Source organism: Archocentrus centrarchus, chromosome 6, assembly GCF_007364275.1.
Source record: "Archocentrus centrarchus isolate MPI-CPG fArcCen1 chromosome 6, fArcCen1, whole genome shotgun sequence".
Classification (NCBI taxonomy): Eukaryota; Metazoa; Chordata; class Actinopteri; order Cichliformes; family Cichlidae; genus Archocentrus; species Archocentrus centrarchus.
The window spans coordinates 19,246,750-19,271,278 of record NC_044351.1 but is presented as its reverse complement, the minus strand read 5'-3'; the positions used below and the strand labels follow the sequence as shown (position 1 = coordinate 19,271,278).

General features: G+C 40.0%; 1 protein-coding gene across 2 annotated transcripts in view; it reads left to right on the top strand.

Annotated features, from left to right (window-relative positions):
• otud7a (OTU deubiquitinase 7A) overlaps nucleotides 1–24,529 on the top strand; it is a 48,607-nt gene that overhangs the window by 9,764 nt on the left and 14,314 nt on the right. Inside the window, exons 2-7 of one of the 2 annotated variants that reach the window (XM_030731778.1) lie at nucleotides 13,974–14,099; nucleotides 18,051–18,204; nucleotides 21,474–21,659; nucleotides 21,765–21,983; nucleotides 23,737–23,838; nucleotides 24,340–24,467. In XM_030731778.1, coding sequence (XP_030587638.1) covers nucleotides 18,120–18,204; nucleotides 21,474–21,659; nucleotides 21,765–21,983; nucleotides 23,737–23,838; nucleotides 24,340–24,467 — 720 coding nt within the window. In that variant the 5' untranslated portion in view covers nucleotides 13,974–14,099; nucleotides 18,051–18,119. The remainder of the gene's footprint in view (nucleotides 1–13,973; nucleotides 14,100–18,050; nucleotides 18,205–21,473; nucleotides 21,660–21,764; nucleotides 21,984–23,736; nucleotides 23,839–24,339; nucleotides 24,468–24,529) is intronic. The other variant, XM_030731779.1, reaches the window with a different exon arrangement.

Genomic DNA, 24,529 nt, shown 5'->3' with positions numbered 1-24,529 from the left:
CTGCCATGTTGTTTTTTTCTTTTCTTTTTTTTCCTAATTGCACTGTCATGAACTTTAATATTTAAGATGTTAACTGAGGTCTGCGGAGTCTGAGATGCACCTCTTGGGTTTTTTGCAATTTCTCTGAGTATCGCAAGGTCTGACCTTGGGGTGAACTGCTGGGGTGTCAACTCCTGGGAAGATTGTAGCATTGTGTCACCACACATCTGAATGCTCCAGACCAGTAAACTGCCAAAACATCTGCTTTTATAGAGTTGGCCACACTTACTGATGATTGGTTAGTTAAGTGCATTTAATTAGTAGCACCGGACTGCTGCTTACCCTCTTAATTCCTATGGAAGCAGGAAGGATGTACTTAGATTTTCACAGGATTACATAGAGTCCTGTAAAAATGTACTTTATTGCATGACTGGAGGTCATACAATTGAATTTGCTTTGTTAAACTGATTTATTGCTTGTAGTGTAAATACTTTACACGGTATTTTGGGAATGCATGAGGCATAACCTCAAACGTGAAGCAGAAAAGTTGTGTTTGTAAATGAAACTTTCATAGTGCCTGATTGTAGTTTCTAAATTAAAAAAAAAAAAAAAAACTGCTTGGTTTATAACACCAGCGTCCCTCAGGTACTGTAAACAGCACATTGTCCATGCTGTGCAATGCATCATTAATCACAATTTACCTCAAATAATAATGTGATAATACATTTTAGTGCTAATTGACAATATCTCTTCAGTACATAAATATGCTGTGCTGGCAGTATGCAGCGCAGTAATGAAATGCAAAGTGACATTATTGCTTCTAGCAGCATCTTTCTCACAGCATGTACAAGGTAACTGCACTGGAGTGTTTTTTTTTTTTAAGTTTAACATATGAGAGTAGAACAGAAGGTAACGGTATGAGTGTGTACGTTACTTCATTACAGACTCTGTCAAGAGGTCAAGAGTTGTGACTACGTTGTCCTGCATTAAACAAGAGTAATTAGTGTTTGATGTGAAACAGAGCTCATCATTCCACATTGTCAGCTTTTCTTCTGTCTCCACATTCTTGTCTCTGGAAGTGCTTCTCAGCAGTTGATTTCTCCGAGTGTGGGGATGCTCTCAAGTCCCTGCAAAGAAATGTCATTTGTTGGTTTTTCTGATGGCAGGCTAAGTCCTGCTACTGAATAAAGTATCATGGAGGGACAAGTAGGGACACAGCACACTCCAAGATGTTGATTGGAGAGGGAGAGACAGACATAGTGGGTGCTCTCAGAAATCAAAATTATTTAACTTGATGAGCTGACACCAGGTCAGGACTGCTATCCAGTGCACTGATTGAAACACAGCAGGCATTCCACAGACCACCTATTATCCTGTCCTGATGATGGGATATATGCATTTACATCAAGCAGGAACCTTAAGGCCTGAAAAATGAAGCCAATGCAGATGTGCCAAAAACTGCAGTTCTTTAAATGGCCGCTTGAGGCAGTCCTCATGTTCAGAGACAGAGATAAAATACATTATACAGCCTGGTATAAAAATCGGTTTTGGTCTGTATTGCTAATTTCTCCCTTCATAACAGCTGTCTCAAGGATTTTTCTTTAAATCATGTGTTTGGATTTTGCTAAGGTTTAAAGTTAGATATGTGGCCACTTGGAATGACTTTTGCTCTGACACAGGCAGCTGCAGGGATAAATGTCTGCGAGACCTCACTTCCTCCATTTCAAATCACTGAGCTGGACCTGTTTTTGGCATTGGTGCCTATTGAAGTTTTTTTTTTCTCTTTTGGAATTAACTGACAAAATAATATGGCCTGCTGTGTGGAAAAGCACATCCAAAAAGTCATTGCTCCAATTTTGGTGAGTGAAATTTTAGTATTATATTTATATGTTACTTAGCACTGATTAGCTGGTATCTATGGTTGTGCATTGCACCATACAGTTTATTGCTAACCAAGTTTGCCAGCATTAGTTGATAACTTACAAGCCACCCTCTCATCTAAATATGGTAACTTCTAGCTCCAGAAAATCAAGATGGCAATGGCCATAAAGTCCGTCTTATTATCTACAGCACAGGCACACACTTCTGAGGTAAGTGTGCAGTCACCACAATTGCAAGCTTGTCATTGTGTATGCAGTAAGAGAAAGGACAGAGATTGAGGCTAGCTGACTGATATAAAGTCTGAATAGCAAGTGATGCTTCCACCACTCTGCATTGAAATTCACTAATTGAATCTTGTGCTCTCAAGCAAGGACTTTGAATAGTGAAAGTGCTTAGTCTTTAGTTTGGCGAGATGTTATAATATCCCATTACATGCATTTCCCATGCTAGAAATGTGTGCATTGTGTTTTTGAAGCACACTAATGGACTACGTTGATTATTCAGTACCGATGCAAGGTGGAAATGAACTGTTTTCCTGGAACAGTGCTCATTTGTTTCTCCAGTATATAATTACCCCGAGTTAAATGTTTTTCCATTACTGTATTTTGCCAGTGTGTGCATTTATGTATTGAATCCATCAATAATAGCTGGTGTTGTTGTTGTTTGCTTTTGGTGTTTTCATCTTGTAGTATATTAAAATATCTGAGCTGTGTCCATTGTTGCAAAAATAACGGGCTTGTTTTTGTGTTTCTCTCGGACCATAACTGAGAGGGTGGCTTGACATTTTGCTGTGCACAGGCATGTGAATAAGTACTGGGTTAGAATGAATGCCATCTTTTATTAGCTGTCGTCTGTGTTTTGGCAGCCCTTTGTGGAAGCACTTGCTTCGTTAGCTTTGAGATTGGTAAACACACTGAGGGATCACAAAGTGAACATGCCACAGTGTTCCACACAAACACGTGCATTTTTGCATTCACACACTCATGGACTCCAGAGAAGAGGATCATAGGGTGTTTATCTACCAATGTTGAGCACAGCAGTTTCAGCCTGTTGGTTACTGGGCCTGCTAACTGCAGCTCAGCTCACATGCTGGTGAAGAAGCCACAGTTGGCTCGAGGAAGCTGCTTGTGCGAGCCAGAATATAAGATTTTATTCTCTGCTTGTCTTGAAGATTCCAAAATATTCCGTCCAGCAGAGGAGGGATCATGCACTTTGAAGACTGATTTGATTCAATTTGTGTTTAACCAACAAGCCCACATCGTGTCCAACCTCGATGGATCGGTCTCATGCCACTATTTTAGAAACCAGGCACAGGTTTTAGGTTTCAGACACTCTGCTGACACTTTGGACTAGTGCTTCCCAGTATACTGATGGGAAACTGTGTAAGAAACGGGTTATTTACAAGCAAAATGCACTGAATCAGCCTCTGCAATTACTTATGTTAGTTACGAATGTCATTTATTTTGCAAGAGTAAAAAATGTTTATCAACCCGAAACTTTTGTTAGAGCCAATCAGTGAGTTTTCTTAACAAGAGGACATGTCATACAGTGAGCAGTCAACACAAAAATAATACACTGATTGCTCATAGATCAGATCAGAAGAAAAAAATATATTTAAAAAATGCAGCTACATGTAATTGTCAACTTTACAATTGTAAAAAAAAAAAAAACAGTGTCCTCTCCGCTGGCACTGGGTTGAAGACTGACACCAGATGTTCTGCTATTGGCAAGTTCAGCACTAGAGTGTCACCATGTGGCACTCAGTCTTTATAAAAAGGTTTCATTCACCATCTTCAGACTAAAAAGCTTTATGCTTTGTCAAGTTAAGATGTTTTTGCATCATTGGTAGGTTCCATGAGACCACAGACTGTATATAAAAGATGGACATAGCTTCCAAGTTTAAAAAGTGAAGCTGACGCAAAATTGCCTTAAACCTGCATTCTTTCTAATGGCCAGCAGGAGGTGTCTATGGCAAAATTATGCTTTGGCTCCCTTGATCGGTGTCCTCAGTAAATGATGATGGGTTCATGGTCTTAATATCTTGTTACAAGCTGTATTAAGATAACATGATGTTCATTTTATAAATTAGGGTCCCCAGAGTCAAAAAGGAGGATAAAGCAAACTATGCTTTGGGACAGGCAGTGTGACTGACAAGTTGCTACTCTGTAATGCCACTTTTCTCCTAGTACCTACTCAGTGCAACTCAACTCGACTTAAAACGGTTTTCTTTTGTTTTCATTACAATTGCATACCACCTCAATGTGGGTGGAGTTGATATAGCAACACAGGCAGAAGTCATGCAACTCAACGGGTCCATTAGCTCTGAGACTTCCTGATATACTCTCATTTCTCGTCTGCCACCATGAGACCACCATGGAAACGTCTTGGTCGCATTTGATTCTGGTGCAGGAGTTGCTCTCGTGACACAGCTAATGACGACACACCCTGGCCAATCAGCATGCTGTTCTTCGATGTCACATTTTTGGGATCGCCTCATATCGCTTGGAACCCTGGCTGAGTGGGTACTAAAAAACTATCTGTTACCTGGTACCAGGACCTAATGGCAAACACTACAAACAATGTCGAGTCGAGTTGTGCTGAGTGGGGAGTCCTTGGTTTCTTAGTGTGAGCTACCTCTCGCTGTTTTGTGTCCTGTTTAAAAACAGCTAGATGATGAAAGCAAAAAGGGTCAACTTCAGCTTTCAAAATGGGACTGATCCAATATCCAGTACTGGTTACTGTATATAATTTATTCGAGCTGGGTGATTTGCTTCATAGTCCAATCGTCTTAGAGGAGCCTACCATTATGGTTGCGCTATCCACAATCCACAGCATACAATGTGTGTCCAAAAAAAAAACAAACAAAACAGAGCACAGGTGAAAGAGAAACATGCACACCTGGAGTTTATTCCTGACTTCCAGTCTAAAGAAACGTTTGCATGTTGGCATACAGCGCTGATTGATTTAGCTGACCATAACTACTGAACATAAGTTCCGGATGTTAGCTGTACAGCTATAACATTATTAAGTCATGACATTTACCAGCTCTTTAATTTTTTTTTACTTATACCAACAGTTCTACTAACTTGTCCAGTTAGATTTTTTCTTTGTAAAATGGCTCACCTGTGACTCGTGGACTCTTCACTGTGCCCTTCTCCACACACAGCTGAGTTTTTCACCAACAGAAATGCCCCGTGGGAAAAGTTAAGGGGACGAGCTAAATGAGAATCTCTGCAAATGCACTGTCGCATTACGCTCTGATATAAAAATCAGTCCATCAGTCAGGTATATTCCTTCTCCTACTTTCTCACATTTGATGTTGGTTACAATGGATCCTTGTAGCCACTCCACACACACATTAACTTCAAAGCATGTAGAAGTCGAGGCATGAACTTGTACGTGCACACCTGTGCAGACAAGTGTCGGATATATATGTGGAGGTCTGAAATGAAACTGTGGCTTTGTAGATTTAACTTATGAATCTCAGAATAATGATAATATTAATTTAATGCGTCAGTGGGGAAATTAGATCAAAATTGCCTTCATTGAAAATCCCTGATAAAATCATTCATCGGCACAACTCTAGTATATATTGCACTTATGGAGTATATATTGCACTTATGGATAACACCTTTCTCATGATATAATTTACATTGTGTATAGTCCTGGGCTATGAGACTACACTGCTTTTTGTGTGATTCTGTTTCTGGGAAACAGTGTACCGGGGTTTTATTATTCACAATATTTTGAATAAAAAACAGACACCTCTGTTATGTTTTAAATTTTTGTGTTTTTGTGACTTTGCTTCACAACTTCACATTTTTTTCACAAGAGTTGACAATCTTTTTTTTCCCTGTTTTAGGCTATGTTCCTCATAGCCAGTTGAAGATTAGTGATATGTGGCATAGCGTCGTAAAGCTTTATGCACCTCTCAGAGGAGAATAATTCAGATCCACCCAAGTTAGATTGTGCCAGAACAAATATTTGGAGTGTGGAGAGGAGTGAAAGACAAGCCATTCTTCCTATTGAGTCAGTGTGCCATCAAATAATTTGGAAGCTGTTTTTTTACACAATGTTGTCACCAGGGTTATAATAGTTTTGGATTTTACATTATAGTTTAGTTTTAGTTAGTTTTTACTTTTTTTTCTCTAATTCAGTTAGTTTTAATTAGTTTTCAGAGTGGTTTTTCTCGTTTTTATTAGTTTTTATTTTTGGTTTCATGCATAGTTTTAGTTAGTTTCAGTTAGTTTCAGTATTAGTTTTAGTATTTTCATACCTAATCAGGTGCAAGATTCAAGGTGCAAAAGTGACTATTGTGTAATGACAAAAAGATACCATTTAAAGAAATATATTCAACAACCAACTGTTCACAAGACATGCTAAATTTGTGTAATATTAAGGACACACATGAACATCAACAGGGAGAAACAAAGAAAAACATGAATTCCCAAACTCAATAAATTCTACAATAAACTCCACAATAAAGTTCAGCATCAGTGCAGCAGATTAATAACGCCTAAATGTGGTGTTTGACAAAAACAAACTCTTTGAAGGAGTCAAAGCTCAAATCCAGCTGCATCCTGATGTTCTCACCACCTGAAGCTGCTTCTGTTTTGGAGCTAGCTTGGTTAGATGCTGCTAATTAAACTTGCAGGGTCTTTGTGGCCTCTGTACACAACCTACGGAAGTTGTCGACCTCATGTCCACATTTATGCTTGTGTAGCTGGATTGTGTGTGTTAATTACCTTATGGTCGTGTGCAGGTGTTTGTACTCAAAGAACCTCCATACGAGACTCTGCCGCTTTCTCTGCAGACCGCAGCCATTACTTTGCGGACCAGCACATGCGCACGCACATGCGCACTCACACAGTTGTCTTATGGCGCTCCCAGCTTAAACTCGGAGAGCGGAAAAAAATGATTTCATATCAATCCACAAGGCTTAAAAAAAAAAAAAACAAGTAAATGAAAGTCAGTTTATCGATTATTTCAGTTAGTTTTACTTAGTTTTGTAAACTCACAATTCAGTTTTAATTAGTTATCGTTTTTTCCTTTTAATTATAGTTTTTATTTATTTCAGTTAACGACAATGTTTTTTCAATTTCAGTTTTCGTTATTTCGTTCGTTTTCGTTAACTATAATAACCCTGGTTGTCACACAGACCTAGAAAAAGTGAGTATTCCCCAACTGGTTGGCATGTGGTTGCTGGCAGTTGCTATGAAATTGATTGCTAAAGCCCCAGTCATGCAGGCTTAGAGACCAGTCATTGATCTCCAAGCACCCTCTAGTCGTTAGGGAAAGTGTGTATTTCCCAACTGGTTGGGAAGTGGATCCTTGCCGTGCCTAGGTGAAACTGGCTACGAATAGGCATATGGTGCTGAATCAGTGTTTTTCATGCAAACTAAGGGTGACTGCAGCAATATGCTAGTGACCAAAACTATTGTAAGGGGGTTTTTGGTACAGCACTCTCTTTGCGACTGATCTCAACCAATGACAGCCAGCAACCTCCAGCAACCAATTGCCACCTAGATGGGGAATACATATTTTTCCCTACCAACCAGAGGTTTCCAATTGTTCTCTAAGCCTGTATGACTGAGGCCTTAGATAGATAACTAATGATAGCTTTGTAGAACTCACCATTGATTTGACAGTGTTTCATCCAGATGAAAACCACATGTAACTTTGTTTTGTGCACATTCACAAGACCTGAGTTTAAATGCAGGATTTTAGGTGTTGCGCTTAATTTAGCTGATTCTCACAAATCTAGCACCTTTACAGACCCCACTGTAGTTCGTTAAGTAGGCAATCCATGCACCAAAGGCAAGCCCTTCCAGAAGCATCCTGGCTGAGTGCACCCTGGGCCATTTTCTGTGTGCCATCACCCCCCCCCCCCCCCCTCACTTTTCCTGTCTACGCTACATTATCTATCAAATAAAGGCAAAAGGGACAAAAAAATAATCTAACACTTTTATTTATTTAGTTCCCAAACACAGTTGCAGTAATATAATGTTTAGCTCCAAGTTTGCACTGGTGGGAAGCAATTAAGCAGAAGTGCCACAGAGGTGGACTGACAGCTGACCAGAACAACACCTGCTGAGCTCTCTCTTCCACTCTTTATGAGGATAAGCACTCCATCTGCTATTTCAGGAAGCCTTGTTAACAGTTGCTGAAAGTGCAAACAAAAGTACCCGTAAAGTTAACAGTAATGACTTTAATCCTCAGGACCCTGAGACAGATGACATTAAGGTGAAGCAACAGTGCACAGACAGGTTTGGACTAATTGCCTTAGAATATATCCATTGGCTCAGTCTGTAAAATACAGGGCTGACACAGACATGACAGAGAATAGGGAAAGAGCAGAGCAGGTGAGAATAGGGCAAAGTATATAAATCCCCTCTTATGTGAAAAATTTGGGGGGGTTTGACCCCTGCATTCATCCTGACAGGTGTGTAAGGTAAGATATTCTCCAGAAGATATGAGTAAACATTGCTCAGAAACTTTTCTGTCTTAAGTCTGTATTATTGTAGGGTCTTTACCTTACAATATAAAGCACCTTGAGGCAACTGTTATTTGGTGCTGTATAAATACAACTGAAATGAAATAACCAAATTGAAATGCTTGAAACAGGCCCAAAACCTGCACTGTTTTTTTTTTTTTTTTTTTTGTGATTTGCTGTTGTTGTTGTTCTTATTCTTCTGAAAGGTAAACATATAATCTAAATGTTAATTGTTTGCAAATAATGTGAAATTGGCAGCTTTGTGCTGCAGTTCTATGGCACGTACACGTTTGCCATCATGTCGTAATGGGGTTTTTGGCCTCCAGGACTCTATGCTAGTCACATGACTGAAAACTGCAAATTGCTGGATTCGATTTTCTTCAGCGTATTTCAGGCAATTTCACCTGATGCTAAATTATATCCACAGGTGCCATAATAAACAAAAAAATTACCTAGATTCAACTAGTAACACTGGCAGGTCCTCTGCTGTGAAATCAGAGTTTTAAAAAAGCTTCTCTCTTTTTATTAGTTATGTGATAGATATACAGATTTTTTTCAAGGACAATACTATCAATGGACCAAAATAGAGTATCTCTTACGTAATGATGTGTTTTTTTTTTTCTTCTTTCCTCTGAATAGCATACTGTTTATCTGTTTACGCTCCTCTGATTAGAAGAAGTGCTTGAGGGGTTGTAGAAAGCATGCTATAAGAAGAAGGCAATCAAAATCCAAAGTGGAAACAGACAAAGCAGGTTTATGGCCATATAACCTGTGAACATACTGAAAATTAATGAAACCTAACTGCAAAGCGTGTAACCAATTGGTTGTGTAATCTGACAGCTACATTAAATCACATTTGCAAAACCTGGAAATGTAAATCAAAACAGAAACAGGCTCTGAAAATCCTATTTGAGAGCATAACTGCACATGTATACACTGCTGCTGACCTCCATATAGGGTTTGCTGCCTGGCTATTTTCCAGTTATGGAGGAGATTCAGTGCAAAGAGTAGAGTGTAAGTGTTTGTACAGTATGTTCACCTCCCACCTGCTGTGTATCAGCCTTGCACGTGGGCGATCACCGCTCACTATGGAGACAATTATCTCAGCTATAACTCATCCTCTTGCTGTAAAATGGCTACTTATACACATGCACATCATGGAAAAAGCCTGCAGTTTTCATGTAATGGTTTAATTTATGGAAAATGGAATCTTTAATAGATGACAATCTGTGTGGAACAAATTGTGTCGAATTGATTTTTCCTGTCCATTAACTATTCGCAAAGAGAAGGCTGCACTTTTTTCTTTTTTTTAGATTCGCTGATATAATTTCACACTTTTTAATCACCCATCTGGTTTACTGGTGCCTTAAAGTAGTGAAGCTTTACGCAGTGCTGAACATATCAAAGGAAATGGTGGGTGTGAACCTGTGTGCGAGTATTAGCTTAGCGTTGCTGTTATGAAGTGATACGGTATTTCTTAAAAGGGTCATTAAAATTCAGTAGCTATAAGGACCTTCAACTAAAGGATTGACACAGGTAGGTTTATTTACTTGCCTTATATACAACAAATCATTTTAAATGCCACTTAATTAACAGTGTCTTTGGTATTTTATTTATAAACATTAGCAGCGTACTGCTCTCAGCAGGGTGGATCCATCAACTCCATTTTATGGTTTATTGATATTAGTCTTTTCTGTGCAGTGTTATTTAAATTCAGGCCATTGTCTATGAAAAACTGCAACTGAGTTAAAGTCTGAAAAAAAAAAAAAAGTGGGTTTATATATTATTTTCGCATTTGAAATTTAGGCAAAGCTTCTTTGTGCTTGAGAGTTCACTGGACTGTCGAGTGTTTGTGCAGCCACATAGTTAAAAGAAAAAGTCCTCTGTCTTTGTATTTTCTACAATTGAGCCTCGTACATATAGAGGGACTGCAGGCAAAATGCTCATGACTCAGGAATATAGGAGGTAAACAATGCAGTATGAGTCTGTGTCTCAGTGGTTTTTGAATACAGTTAAAATACACAACTTGACTCTGTTCCTGTTATTTATGTATCTGTCTGCTACTCGGCAGTATAATTAGAAGGGTAAGAGACCGAGAACAGGAACGCTTAAGTGAAAACAAGATTATTTCACCTCTAGTCTAAAATTAAAGTGTTTTGACCACAAGATCAAAGTTACAGAAGATACAGCCTACAGCAGACACGTGTTTTGTCTCTGATGCAGTTATATAGTACTAGCATACACACTATTGAGCAGGTGTGAAAAATTCTGTATGCACATACCATATATTGAGACAGATGAGCTTTATTTGGAAACTTTAAAATCAGTTTTGTTTGTTTTGGGTTTTTTTTAACCTCTCAGTTGCTTTAGAAATTGAAGAATTCAGTGATGAAGAGGTATTCTGGATGTTAAGTAACATTTGCAATAATAATTTAAAGTATTCCAATAAGTGAAAACCTTGATAAGGTATTAGTAACATTTGGTTACCAGGGTAACCCCTGTTCTCTGAAAACCAAGTGTGGTATCTCATTATGGTAAGTGCCCTCTGTGATTGGTCATACCAGAGGGCACTTCCCATAATGAGATACTGAGTGAGGTTTGAAAGAGAACATTTACTAAGACAAAGTGAATGTATTCCTTTTTTTCTGTCAGTGTTATTCTGTTGAATGATTATTAATTAAATCTGCAACAGTGTTTAATATTTTAAAAGGGTTAACATATTTACATGCAACTGCTGATGTAAAAATGTAATGTAGTCTGAGGTTAAAAAGCTGCATGAAATTGAAATTGCATTGGTATCAATTCTTATTTAGTACTTTCAGATTGTATTAAACAACAATACTTTAGTAAGCGTATTTCCACCAATCCACCAGTGAAAGAATTAGAAACAAGTGACAGCTGGGACTGAGGTGGCAAAGTGATTTCACCAATCATTGTGAAACTGATGATCCGTTATTGGGCTCCTCATGCCTGAGTGTCTTTAAAACAACTCCAAATTTAACACTTACATTTTGTAATATTAATCATAAATAACAGATGTACCCCTCTAGTGTGCACTAAATTGGAGAGGCAATTCATTTGGTCAGAAGTGTGTACTTTTATTGAAAGTTAGTCAGGGTCCAGCATGAACCTTTCAGAGTGACTCTTACCCAGACAAGCCTAATATAATTCCATATAACCTGTGGTCAAAGGCCCTTTTATTTCAGATTTAAAGTACAAACTATAAGTGAGGATTGGCTCAGATTTCAAGGTAACACAGAGTGCTCTGGCCAAATCGTCTGTGAGAGTTTGTACAAATAAACAGGATACATAGAGTTTATGAACATTTCTTCTGTTGATGTGAATAATACATGATGCTGAAGGATATTTTAGTAGCACTTAGCTTTCACACTAACTCCTCAGCACTTCACAGTGCTCTGCTGAAAGGGTGGAGAGAGGCGTCGGCTGGTGTAACCAATTGGAGACACTGCTGCATTTGAACTGGAACTTCATACTTACTCTTCTCTCGTTGCTTATATTCACATGCTATATAGCCTAAACACACATTTGTCTGCTGTATCATGCAGGATCATCCTTGAGGTTCATTGTAATGCACAACAAATCCAAAGTCAAGTGCTAAATTTACTGGCTTCATATTCTTACCATTTTATTACATAAAAGCAGAGATCAAGAGGCTATCCCTGCATTTTCTTTATCACTTTTTGTTCCAACGAGCACAGTGAGTTATGGAACATTTACATCTTAAGCTATTTTGTGGATTTAGAAACATTTAAAAACACAAGAAGTTATAGCAAATGGAGAAGATGGTTTGAAGGTTCTGTATTATTTCTAGATCAGCAATCCAACCAAAATCATTTAAGGGGAACTGATCATGTTGACTCTTTTGTACAAAAAAGTCATATATCCTTGAGTTATATTGTATCTATTGAATTGAGGATTACATGAAATTTGTTTTAAAGAGCTGGCAGGGTGAAGGCTCTTTTATGTCTGCTTTGACTTTTCTCATTCTCATCCTAACCTGTATAAAAGATGAACATAGCCACTGTGAGATCACTCATTTGTTTTGTACACTGCATTTTGAAGCCTCAACAGCCTTTTGGTAGGTTAATCAGCCAAACCCAGTAAGCTAGTTTATCAAGCTGCATACTTAATCTGTACAGATGCATTAACAGACTAAACACTAGAATTTCACTCTCTAAAACTGAAGCACAAACTTCTTGGACAGGCTGTTCCACTCAGTAAGCCATGTGTCAGATAATTCCATTAAAAATGCTCCCAGAGGTACCAACACGGTTGAGAGAGGTCTAGTTCAGTGACTAATTAGTGGATGTAAAGCCAGGAAACCTGTCAATCAAAGCAGCCACACCCCTAATTCTGATATCCAGGTGGATGAGTTATTAAAAATAAATAAATCAGCCCTGTCATACTGTTGTGAAAGGGAAACAGGCTGTAACCTTGCTTTTTATATGTTTGGCAGTTGACTCACTTTCAGAGTCAGTCTCAAGTTTTTGGCACTTCATGTTGGCTTTATTTTTCAGCCCTGGAAGTTGCTGCTGGGTTTTCACATGCAGCTCTCTTGGGTGATGTCTATAAAAGTTCAGGGTGCGTGCAGTGCATATGAAAAAGAAACAGATGCCACTCAAGCTTCCATCGAGTCATCAGAGATTTGTTTAAGTGACTTAACTTGTAGCCATTGTTGACCTGTTAATCCAGCCAAACTTTAAATAATTAGTATTGTGATGGGTCTAAGTAAGTAAAAGTGACAGAAAGTGGATCATTATTTTTAGTAAATGGGTCCAAATCATTGCTAGACTTAAGGTTTGTAAGTGGGCAGTGCATAGCACTTTATAACACTTTCTGGACACTGGATCAGTTGTGCAAAGCACAATCAAGCACACCAAAAGTAAACACAATCAAATCATCAAGCTTCAGTCACAGAGCGGTAGAAAAGCAACTTTTTAACAGAAACAGAATTCCAGTGAAAATAGTAGGACTCCAATCAGCAAAAGTACTGTCTAGTTGTGGTCTCAGAAGATGAGTAGTGGTCTCTAAACTGCTTCACAACTCTTATTTAAATTATTTATTTATTCATTTATTTGCCCACTCTGGAGTTGGCCATCTGCTCCAAATCCACTCCACCTTGAGAAGAGAGAAGTAGCACTGTAGTCATCAGAGACATCCACAGGACTGCGTCTTTGTGGAGACGCATTTGTACTGCAGCATGATAATGAACCTAAAAACACCTTTGTGAACAATACCGAGAAGTGCTGATTGTCGCAGACATTCCTCCACAGTTACCCGAAATTAAACCCAAGTGAAGATTTATGGGGCACTGAGAAAATCACAAGAAGCTAATAACCCATGTCTGCATAACATGGGAGATTCCATCATTAAAAGGGATTAAGATGATTGGGAATATTATTTGTTTGATATTTCATCAGCATTCAAATGAGAATATTGACTCTTGTAGAATAATACTCCTGCCATAGTAATGACTTGCAGTTATTTGGCATTTTGGTACAGTACTTCACGGCAGATTCAGAATAACCTTAGCCAAAGCAAAATGGCCATACCTGAATGTTTTAGAATGCTAATGTTCAGTGTCTTTTGTGTGTTTTAGGATTCTCTTCTCTGCGTCCCCAGTGTCTTCCTTTTCTCTGCTGCCTCTGAAGTCATGGACTAGCCCTCCGTCTGGTCCTGTGGTCATCAGATGGCTTCTGAACAACCCTCAGCGAAAACACAGAATGTATGTTTCCCCACTAAAGAAACAAAGTTGTGTCACAGTCATCTATCTTGTCACATTCAGCTGGTAGATGACATTAATAAGATTAGACTGGACAAATACAACCCCACTGTGTAGCCAGGTTCACCTGGCTCCCACTTTCTCCAAAAACACATCAGTGAGCAGCACTGCTGTGCTGGGCAGCTTGTTCTTTCATTGATGGACATGACTATTGTTGATTTGAGTCTCAAATGCAGCCTTTTGTGTGTGAAATGTTCATTCATATGTTTTTTAATTTGTTGTTTGCATATTACATGTTGCTATCTTGAGCTAGCTTTCTTCTGATAGGCTGTCCCTTGCAAAAAGAAGGTTTGAACAGCAAGTGGGTGGGGCTTCCGTGCTCATAGCCAGAACTGTGTGCCTGAGATGATAATATTAGGAATATCCTCTCTCTGTGACATTATGCACAGCCAAGAGTAGAAAAAACTGTGTAACACAGTGTTTAGAGCTGTCTGAAGCCATGAGCCATGGCTCACAGGGATTACTTATACAATACTGACCTCATTATTTGAAACTTTGGCCATGTTTAATATGTTTATTCACCACTGTAATGCTAAATATATGGCATAAAAGGTTCACTTTAAACTGGAAGTAGTGTTTTGCTGTTTTGTGGCAGATAATTTGCTGGAGATAATTTGACCTCATTATATGTTACTTTGGTATTGAAAACGTCACAATATGGCATATTTTCAAAGCTTATGGTAAGCTTGTATGTAGAACCTTAAACAGCAAAGTATTGGAAGTGATGCATGTCTGCTTCTACAAGTAGGCGAGGATCCACTCAGGTCAGAGTGACACATATATCATCGTCATAAGGCATACACAAAGGTCTGCATAAACTTTTGTGTACCCTTCAGTTTTTTTTTTTGCATGACCATAGATGTCCACAGGCTTTAGTGTCTTCAGGAGAGTATCATCCTAGTAGTTTCTGTACTAGTTTTTTTTTTTTTTTTTTACAGCTTATATAGCAATATAAAGCAAAATAAATTTTAAAAAACTGGAGTCAAGAACAATAATTAAATGAATTTAATTATTTGCATTCCAATACAGTTTGCTACTACACTAATTACACTACTACACTAGTTACACTAATCAACATCTAGATATTATATTTTGAAGGAAACTTCACTGGCCAGTTGTTCAAGGCAGTTGCAGCAGACATTGCACAGGAGTTTTGGTCCTTTTGGTGGATTTGTCAGCAGTAAGAAAAAAATATAGCAATGTCACATGCCAGCCTTAACCTTTAAAGTGGACGATTTTGACTCGACTATGCTGGCTGTAGCTGTACTATAGCGTTCTACTTCACATTTTACAGAAGCATAACACATTGGGGTTGGTGATAAATATGCTAATTGTCACAATGACTAACAGGAAGCTGGATAGACCTATAGATGCTTTGGCCCACATGTTTTTACATCAGATAGAAAAGCATATATTTGAGTGTTTTTGAGTCATAATTACCTCCCACAGGGAAAATGACCTCAATGGGGTTGCTCTTATGGGAAACTATGAGGCAGTGGCTTCTAAATAATCAGTTATTTCTGTGTCCTTCTCCACCACTCATCAAACTTTTTAATTGCAGAGCATTATTGATATTCTTACTTGACAGGCAGCCTGTTAATCTGTATTGAATCTGTACTGAGCCCCTAGAGCAGGGAGCAGGAGGTGTTTTTGTTGTTGGACTTTTTTTTTTTTTTAATGAATATAGGAATATATGAAGTGCTCAGAGACCCTGAGAGACCCTCACAGCAAATGAGACGGGAGCCCCACGCAGGCTGGGGAGTATGCTTGGCAGCCTGTAACGATCCTTCCGCAGGTTAACCAACAGAAATCTCATTACAACTTTTACTTCCTTTAGTTAGACAAGTTTGATTGCCGAACATTTTTTCTACACAAAACAAGGCTAGACTCACCTTCAGCTGTGTTTACAATCTGATCACCATCAACAAAAGCCGGCTCTTCAGTGCAGCGCAATGCTGAAAATACTTGAAGTCACATGGTTCGATCTTGCATTGTAATTGGTTCAAGGGACGTGGAGGCTTTTATGGGCAATGGGAAGTGGCGTTTTGAGGCTTTTGATAATTCAGACTAGTCAGGGATGGATATTTAACAGGTTATGATGTGATATGATTGATTGGCATATAGTACAGGTGGAAAGGATTACATAAATATTATCTCATTTTTGAAAGAGGTGGCATTTAGGGGCTTTTGCATCTGAACTCTTCACATTTTTTTCCTCACTAGGCTAGTCTTGATTTCAGTAATATTTGGGGGGCCGGATGGAAATCTCTGGTGGGCTGGATGTGGCCCGCAGGCCGCCAGTTGATGTTCACTGCCCTAGAGTGTAATTATGCACACAATTTTTGCCTCTTCAGTCCTCAAAGATGATAAATATCTCACAGGCTGCATTCAGGGGTTTTGAAATTCCTGTAAGCAGCATTTATGGCGGAAATAAATTGTTTGCCTTTTACAGAACGACCATTTTACAAAATGTCCGGTTTCAAATAGTTCCAGATAAAGAGATGAAGTCACATACAGTGCATGCTGTCTCATAACTTTATTACACAACCACAATCTCATGATCGAGGACAAACTTTTGTTACACTCAACCACTCTGTATTTCCTCTGTCTAGATTCTCTCAGTACAATAATCTACATGCAACACAATGCACTCTAAGTAGGTCAGCTAAACTACAGCTTAAGTGCAGCTTTAACTCATTAATAATGCATATGATAAAGACTAAAGTTGCTGAGTGTTGAAGAATGACGTTTTTAACTCTAATGCCAACAATCAAAGAGCACTCAGTTATATTCTTTTATGTCACGTGCCTTTAATTTTCATGTGATGATAATTGCTGACTGAGGGGACATTTCAATATTAAGGTTGTTCTGTCATGGTCAGCAAAAGATGCCATGATATTCTGCTTTCCCTCATCATGCTGTCAGAATAATTCACTGTTTTTTTGTAGCCTCAGAAGCGGGAGTGTCTGTCGGTCCATAACATTGAGCCAAACCCCGATGGACTAGCCAGTCCATGTGGCGCACTTGGAGCTAGTGCTTCTGTCCTGCTTGCTGCTGTCATGCGGGGGCAGAGTATCTGGATGGCTTCAGCATGCTCTCACTCTTCTGAAGGTCAAAGTCACAGATCTGAACTGCTTTCTAACTACTGGTCAGTACACAGGGGCCTGGTGTCAGAGCTTCAACCTGTAGGTGTTTGTTTCTTCACTGACAATGCTCTGAGCTCAGTTCCTCTTTCAACCCACACAGAATGAAGTGGCATGAAAGCTATTCATTCATTCCATGGGCTGAGGGAGTGAACATGTGTGCATCTCAGTTGTGTTGTTTATGACCTAACAAGGCGATGTTTGTTGATCATTAGACCCCTGGTGCTATGTAAAATGTCATCATACTAAATAACATTGCACTGAATCACACACTTCCACAAACAGTCAGAGGCGTCCTTCCTTGGAGTCTAAATCAGAATATTGATGTGATTAGATACTGGATCATACCCAAAGCTCTCAGGTTGACATTCAGTGTCAGGAAGAAGCTCAGTGTTGTTATGCTCATGGGCAGTTGGTCAGATGCATTGGGCATATGCAGGTGAGTCCTGGATGTGATTGCTGGTTGTGATGTTGATATCACTTCTGTGATGCTGGTTATTATGTTGTGTTATGTTATGACTGTTAGCACAGGCTGGGAGGAGTGCTGGGAGTTGAGAGTTCTTCACATTATTATGAACTACGCTCTATAAAGCACTGCACACCAGTACAAGCTGGCTTGGGCTGCTGGCTAGGATTAAAATTAGAGAGCGGGGCAGTCTCTTCTCACAGGGGTTAGTGAGGAATGAGTTTTTCAAGGTGTGGCTGATGCTATTAAACAGTCTGCTTAAAGCCTGCTTGTGTTTTTCTCCAGATGAGAACGTGAAGGCTGGCGTCCACCAAGGCCACCGCTGCACCTTGGGCAGCACACACACATGATCACATGACTCTGGACATGGACGCGGTCCTGTCAGACTTTGTTCGGTCCACTGGGGCAGAACCAGGTCTGGCAAGAGACCTGCTGGAAGGTAAGAGATAACTACAAACTCCTTTCATTAGCAGATTTGGTGTGTGTGTGTGTGTGTGTGTGTGTGTGTGTGTGTGTGTGTGTGTGTGTGTGTGTGTGTGTGTGTGTGTCTATATATATTTTTTTTTTTTTTTTTTGATCGGCTCCTCCCTGTTGTGCCATGAGCAGAAAGGAGAAAGTAAAAGGAATGGAAAATAAAGAAGACAGGAGGAGAGGAGAGGGGCCTGCATCAGAGAGCAAGCTTGCTGATTTAGAGGCCTGTGTGACAGTTTTACGAGGGCGCTCCCCAGAGAAAGCTTTGTGCCCATTCATTGGAACTCATTGAGGAGCAGAGTGTTACTGGCACTTGTATAGCTTGGATGCAGTGCAGCTCTAAAAAAAAAAAAAGGAGAGGAAAATGCAAACAGCCTCAGAAAGCTGAGTGACAGTTAATTGAAGCAGCTTCAATAGATATATATGTTGTTCTCGGTACTCCCAGAGGAATTTCTATGATTTCATCTAATTTAGCGTAAAGCAAAGCATGCACCCTAAGTGCAAATGCATTCTTGTCTACTTTACAGGTATAAAAGCTTGCACCACAGTAATCAGACATCCATTAGGGTGATGAAGTCTTGGTGGAGTGCTGGCAGTGTGTGCGTGTCCTGGATATGTTTTTGTCTGAGTGTACATCCAGTGTCTGGGCTGATGAAGAATGAAGGTTTTGGGTGTCCCATTCGCTCTCCCTGTTACTGTCATTTTCCCTGATTCTGGTTTGGCACTACAGTGGACTATTTGTGACACTAACAGACACCAAACAAGACGGTGCACTCAGACAAGACAGACAAGAGCCTGGATGAGCTGTTTCATCCAGGCTCTGTGACCCTGTGGTCTGAATCAAGATGGTGTGAAGAGACAGAAATATGACAGAGCCACATGTGGTGCTTCCCTCTAGAGGCTAGTTTATATACTGACTCTACACCATTGAATAGGTTTTTGGCCTTTGCTGTCACATGTTATGAGTTTTAAGGAGATTATTTTTAACTTTAACAGGAAATGAAAAATCTTGTGACCTCACTTTGTGATTTTTTTTTTTTTAATTAACTACTAGTTCAAAAGTCTGTAATAACAGAATATAAGGTCACTGAAGCTTCAGAGTATCTAATGGATTGTGATTTATGTTCATACCGCAGATGAATTTATAAGTAGTTTTTTCTTCTTTTTTTTTGCAGACAGCCGTTATAAATGAAAGAATTGAAACGGTGATTTCCAAGCCAAAGTAATAGTGGGCTGATGTAGAAGCTTTTAAAGACAGTGCATTAGGTGCTGAGTGGCTGTGCAGCTGGACCATAAGTTGTATTCCTGTATTTGTGTAGCTCAAGATACCAAGATCCATAGAGTGGAATTAGCTTTGCATTGATTGGTGTGAGAGACAGCGATTAGTGGTGCCGGTTTTCATATGCAGACGCTTTGCAATCATTGTGTCTGGAAGTCAGTAAGAGAGGACAACTTCCTGCAGGTCTATTTTACAAAGGGATTCCATTAATGGACTCTGACTCATGAGCATGCTCAGATTACATGACAGCACACCCGTGGGTTTTAAAATGTGTGGTTTGCAGAGAGTTCCTGTGGCATTGTTAAAAAATATCACACTGAGGTATAATAAGACTGAGACTTGACTCGTGTCTTTTAAACCTTGAGGGGATTTCTGTTAGAGAGACAGCACCCAGAGGAGACAACTGTGTCTCTGCGAGTGTTACCAGTATGTGTGTTTCGTTGTGGGTCCCTCCTGCACATCAGGATATTGCTGTCACAATGTTAATGGATCTGCTTCCCCCACACTGTCTTTATAACCTCAACATCTACGTGTGTATTTTATGTGATGCAGCGTGTTTTCTTCAGGCAAAAGCACTGTGTGACTGTGCTCCATGTGGGCCGTATAGCGTTACAGTTGAGGCTCATTCTTTTAAAATTTTAACATATGGGAATTTATCTGTATTTATCTGTACCAAATGCGTGGATTGCCCTTTATCAGCAGCTTTTTTGCATTCTACCCCAGGGTTTCTCAACTTCCTGCAATAGGTAGTATTTTACCATGAGATAACTGTGGTTACTGTAAGCTGTAATTAAGCGTGTCTTGTTGTTAAAAAATGGTTTTGAAGAATGGCAAACATTTGGTGACACATTTTTTTATTTTTATTTTAGAAGAATCACAGCAAATTGGCCTACTTTATCAGCAGCATTTATTCTTAAAATACACGCTATTGCCAAAAGTATTCACTCATCTGCCTTCACACACACATGAACTTGAGTGACATCCCATTCTTAATCTATAGGGTTTAATATGATGTCGGCCCACCCTTTGCCGCTATAACAGCTTCAGCTCATATGGGAAGGTTTTCCACAAGGTTTAGGTGTGTTTATGGAAATTTTTTTCCAGAAGTGCATTTGTGAGGTCACACTGCTGTTGGACAAGAAGGCCTGGCTTGCAGTCTCCGCTCTAATTCATCCCAAAGGTGTTCTGTCAGGCTGAGGTCAGGACTCTGTGCAGGCCAGTCAAGTTCTTCCACACCAAACTGGCTCATCCATGTCTTTATGGTCCTTGCTTTGTGCACTGGTGTGCGGTCATGCTGGAACAGGAAGAAGCCATCCCCAAACTGTTCCCACAAAGTTGGGAGCATGTAAATGTGTTGGTATGCTGAAGCATTAAGAGTCCACTGCTCTAGAGTCCAGTGGCAGCGCCGCTACACCACTACATCCGATGCTTTGCATTGTGCTTGGTGATGTAAGGCTTGGATGGAGCTGTTCGGCCATGGAAACCCATTCCATGAAGCTCTCTGTGCACTGTTCTTAAGCTAATCTGAAGACCACATGAAGTTTGGAGGTCTGTAGTGATGGACTGCAGAAAATTGGCGACCTCTCTGTGATTTTACGTGGCCTACCACTTTGTGGTTGAGTTGCTATCATTTCCAATCACTTTCACTTTGTTATAATACCACTAACAGTTGACAGTGGAATATTTAGTAGTGAGGAAATTTCACGACTGGATTTGTTGCACAGGTGGCATCTTATCACGGTACCACGCTGGAATTCACTGAGCTCCTGAGAGCGACCCATTCTTTCACGTTTGTAGAGGCAGTCTGCATGCCTAGGTGCTTGGTTTTATACACCTGTGGCCATGGAAGTGACTGGAACATCTAAATTCAATAATTTGAATGGATGAGTGAATACTTTTGGCAATATTGTGTATATTCAGTGTGTCATTGACCCCTTTTTTTTTTTTTTGTCCCAAAGGTAAAAACTGGGACCTCAGTGCTGCTCTAAATGATTATGAGGAGCTCAGGCAGGTCCACACTGCCAACCTGCCGCAGGTCTTTAACGAGGGCCGCTATTACAAGCAGCCAGAGACGCGTGACACGCCCACCCATGTCAGCAAGATCGACAGGCCTTGTGCGCAGAAGCAGGAAGACAATGCACAAGGTAGCCAGGCCATCTCAATGTGACCATCACCATTGCCAGGGTCCAAAAATATTTTCTTTTTTCAATTTGCTTTCCACTCAATTCATATTTGTCTCTCATTTCTAGAGAAGCGTCTGTCACGTGGAATCTCCCATGCCAGCTCTGCTATCGTCTCCCTGGCTCGGTTGCAGGTGGCTAGTGAGTGTACCAGTGAGCAGTTCCCTCTTGAGATGCCCATTTACACATTCCAGCTGCCAGACCTCAGTGTCTACAGCGAGGACTTTAGGAGCTTCATAGAAAGAGATCTGATAGAGCAATCCACCATGATGGCTCTGGAGCAGGCTGGTGAGTACTGTAGGATATAATACATTCACTTACTTGTCCTCCAACTGATACAAGATATGTTATGAGAATCTATGAATCTCCCCATAGTCCCAGTTTAGATCACACTGAAATGCTGAAGCCTCACAAAGCAGTAGCACTGAGAAAAGGCTCTGAAAGTCAGTGAAGCAGACTGATGTAGAGGGTTAGGCTGAGATTAAGACAGAGAGACGGAGCAGATCAGAGTAGCAGCATCATCTGGAAGGGAGATGACAACAGCTAATTCAAAGCATCCAGGACCCCAAAGGATTCATATCCCAGCCGATGCTTTGAATTACGGAGAGAAACTAGTTAGAGAAGTTTCCAGTCTTCCTGCAGACTTTCCACACCAGGACTGCAGAGACTGTAAAACCTCTCAAACCTGATTCTGTTCAAGATCTGGGAACAAGGAATATTGGGTCAATTAACCATTAACACATAAATAAGACAGAAGCACTCTCTTTATAGTCATTTTTTAACCAAACACAAGATGTATCCAATCTCTTGTGAAAAAAAGGATTTACAGTTCTAAAAGTCTTAACACTACTGCAAATTTACTCTGAACTTTATGCATCACAGACTGTGGGTACCACAGCTCAGAAACTATTATAAAATGCATATTTCTGCAATTAAGAAAAGGTACAATAAAGTACAACCAGTTGCGTATTAGCCTTTCTTCATGGGTGGTTGAATCTCACTGGAATATTCCATGTGCAAGGCATATGGATTAGTCTTTGATGTAACATCATAAAAAGCACTGGGAAGTCACGCTAGTCCAACTTTCTAGACAACTGACTTGAATATTTATTGCAAAAAAAAAAAATCAGGAGCTGCAAATCGAGAAAACATCTGCATTCTGAACCCATCTACACTGAGGGGTGAATCATTCACAGGCTCTTCTGTGTTAACTGTTGTTAAATAAATGATGCAGTCAGATCACCCCCAGCTCAGAGCAGTGAGGCTAGCTGCAGTAAAGCAGTGTGCAGTGCCGACGGCTGTGAAACAGTCAGGCAAGGTGATGATGAATTGGAAAACTGTAGATACTGGAAAAGCTGGGCTCATTTTAGGGAGACGTACTGTTTTTGAAACAAATTGTACTTGTTTTTTTTTTTCCCTCCATAAACTGTTACTAGACCCAAGTCCAATGCACTGACTACTGCTTGCTATATGCATATAAGTCACAGACTGCAAAACTGCAATTATCAAACTTCCCATGACATGGTAAATGACGTCTTATCTATATATCTTATTTGCCTAGTTATATCTAAATTAGACTTTTTTTTAATCAACCTACCCTTAGACTCTACATTTCTGTTGTTAATAAATACATAATTATTTTGCCCATCTGCTTTAATTCACTTCTTCAGGAAGCAGAGTAGAAGTGTTCTGGCACGACTTCAGCTCCTTCCAAAGTGCATGGAAAGAAAGAAAAAAAATCTAAAGACATTTAAACTCCACTAAGTCTTTACTGCTAAACCAATACGTTCTGGCATGTAGCCTTCATGTGGGTCAGGATTTACTTTTTCCCATCTTGACTCCTCGGTCGTTCATGCTGTGTCGCCCAAAGTTTCTTTCTTTCTGTGTAATATTTTTTGTGTCTTCGTGTTGCAGTTTCAGTGATTCATGAGAACAATGAATCAAACTGTGAAAAACGCTGTTTTCTTGTTTCTGTGATGCACAGAGACATTAATAAATGTGTTTTCTGACATCCTCATGTTGCTCTCGCTGTTGTGTGCAGGTCGTCTGAACTGGTGGTCTACGATGTGCACCAGCTGCAAGAAGCTGCTTCCTCTGGCCACCACAGGGGATGGGAACTGCCTTCTGCATGCTGCCTCTTTGGGTGAGTTATTCACTAGTCATAATATACCCATATATACCCATAATAATGGAGCGCTTCTCTGAACATCAGCTGTGCAACTTGGTGTCAGATCTATCTAAAAATCGTGTCAGTGCTGCATCACAGCTGCTGAATATAAGGAATGGATTAAGGAAGGAGGAATTAGAGAAAGCTGAGGAAGGGAGGGAGGCAGGTGACCTATACACTGCAGGAGACTTTCAGCTGTAGGGTTTAAGAGATGGCAACATATTCACGTATCTGCTGAAGCTCCCCAGTGTGAGGACTGCTAGAACAGCACAGGGTTAGACACACCAGATTTAATGTAATCTGCTGTGATAGTCAGACAGCTGAGGCTCTTTGAGGAGTGATGCAGGACATTATTAATAAAAGGCTGTGGACATCAGTGATTTATCAACATAACTGTGTAGCTTGGCACAGATAAGAATTACATCTTGCTTTGTATGTAATGACCATTCAGTAACATGTTGTGTTTGTATTTATCAGGGATGTGGGGCTTCCATGACAGAGACCTGATGCTGAGGAAATCCCTGTACACCATGATGAAGAGCGGAGCAGAGAGAGATGCTCTGAAGAGGAGATGGAGGTGGCAGCAAACGCAACAGAACAAGGAGGTTGGGAGAGCGTCAGTCTCCACACACTGAAAGTCCTAAATGCACCGCGTCCTCTTTCATTA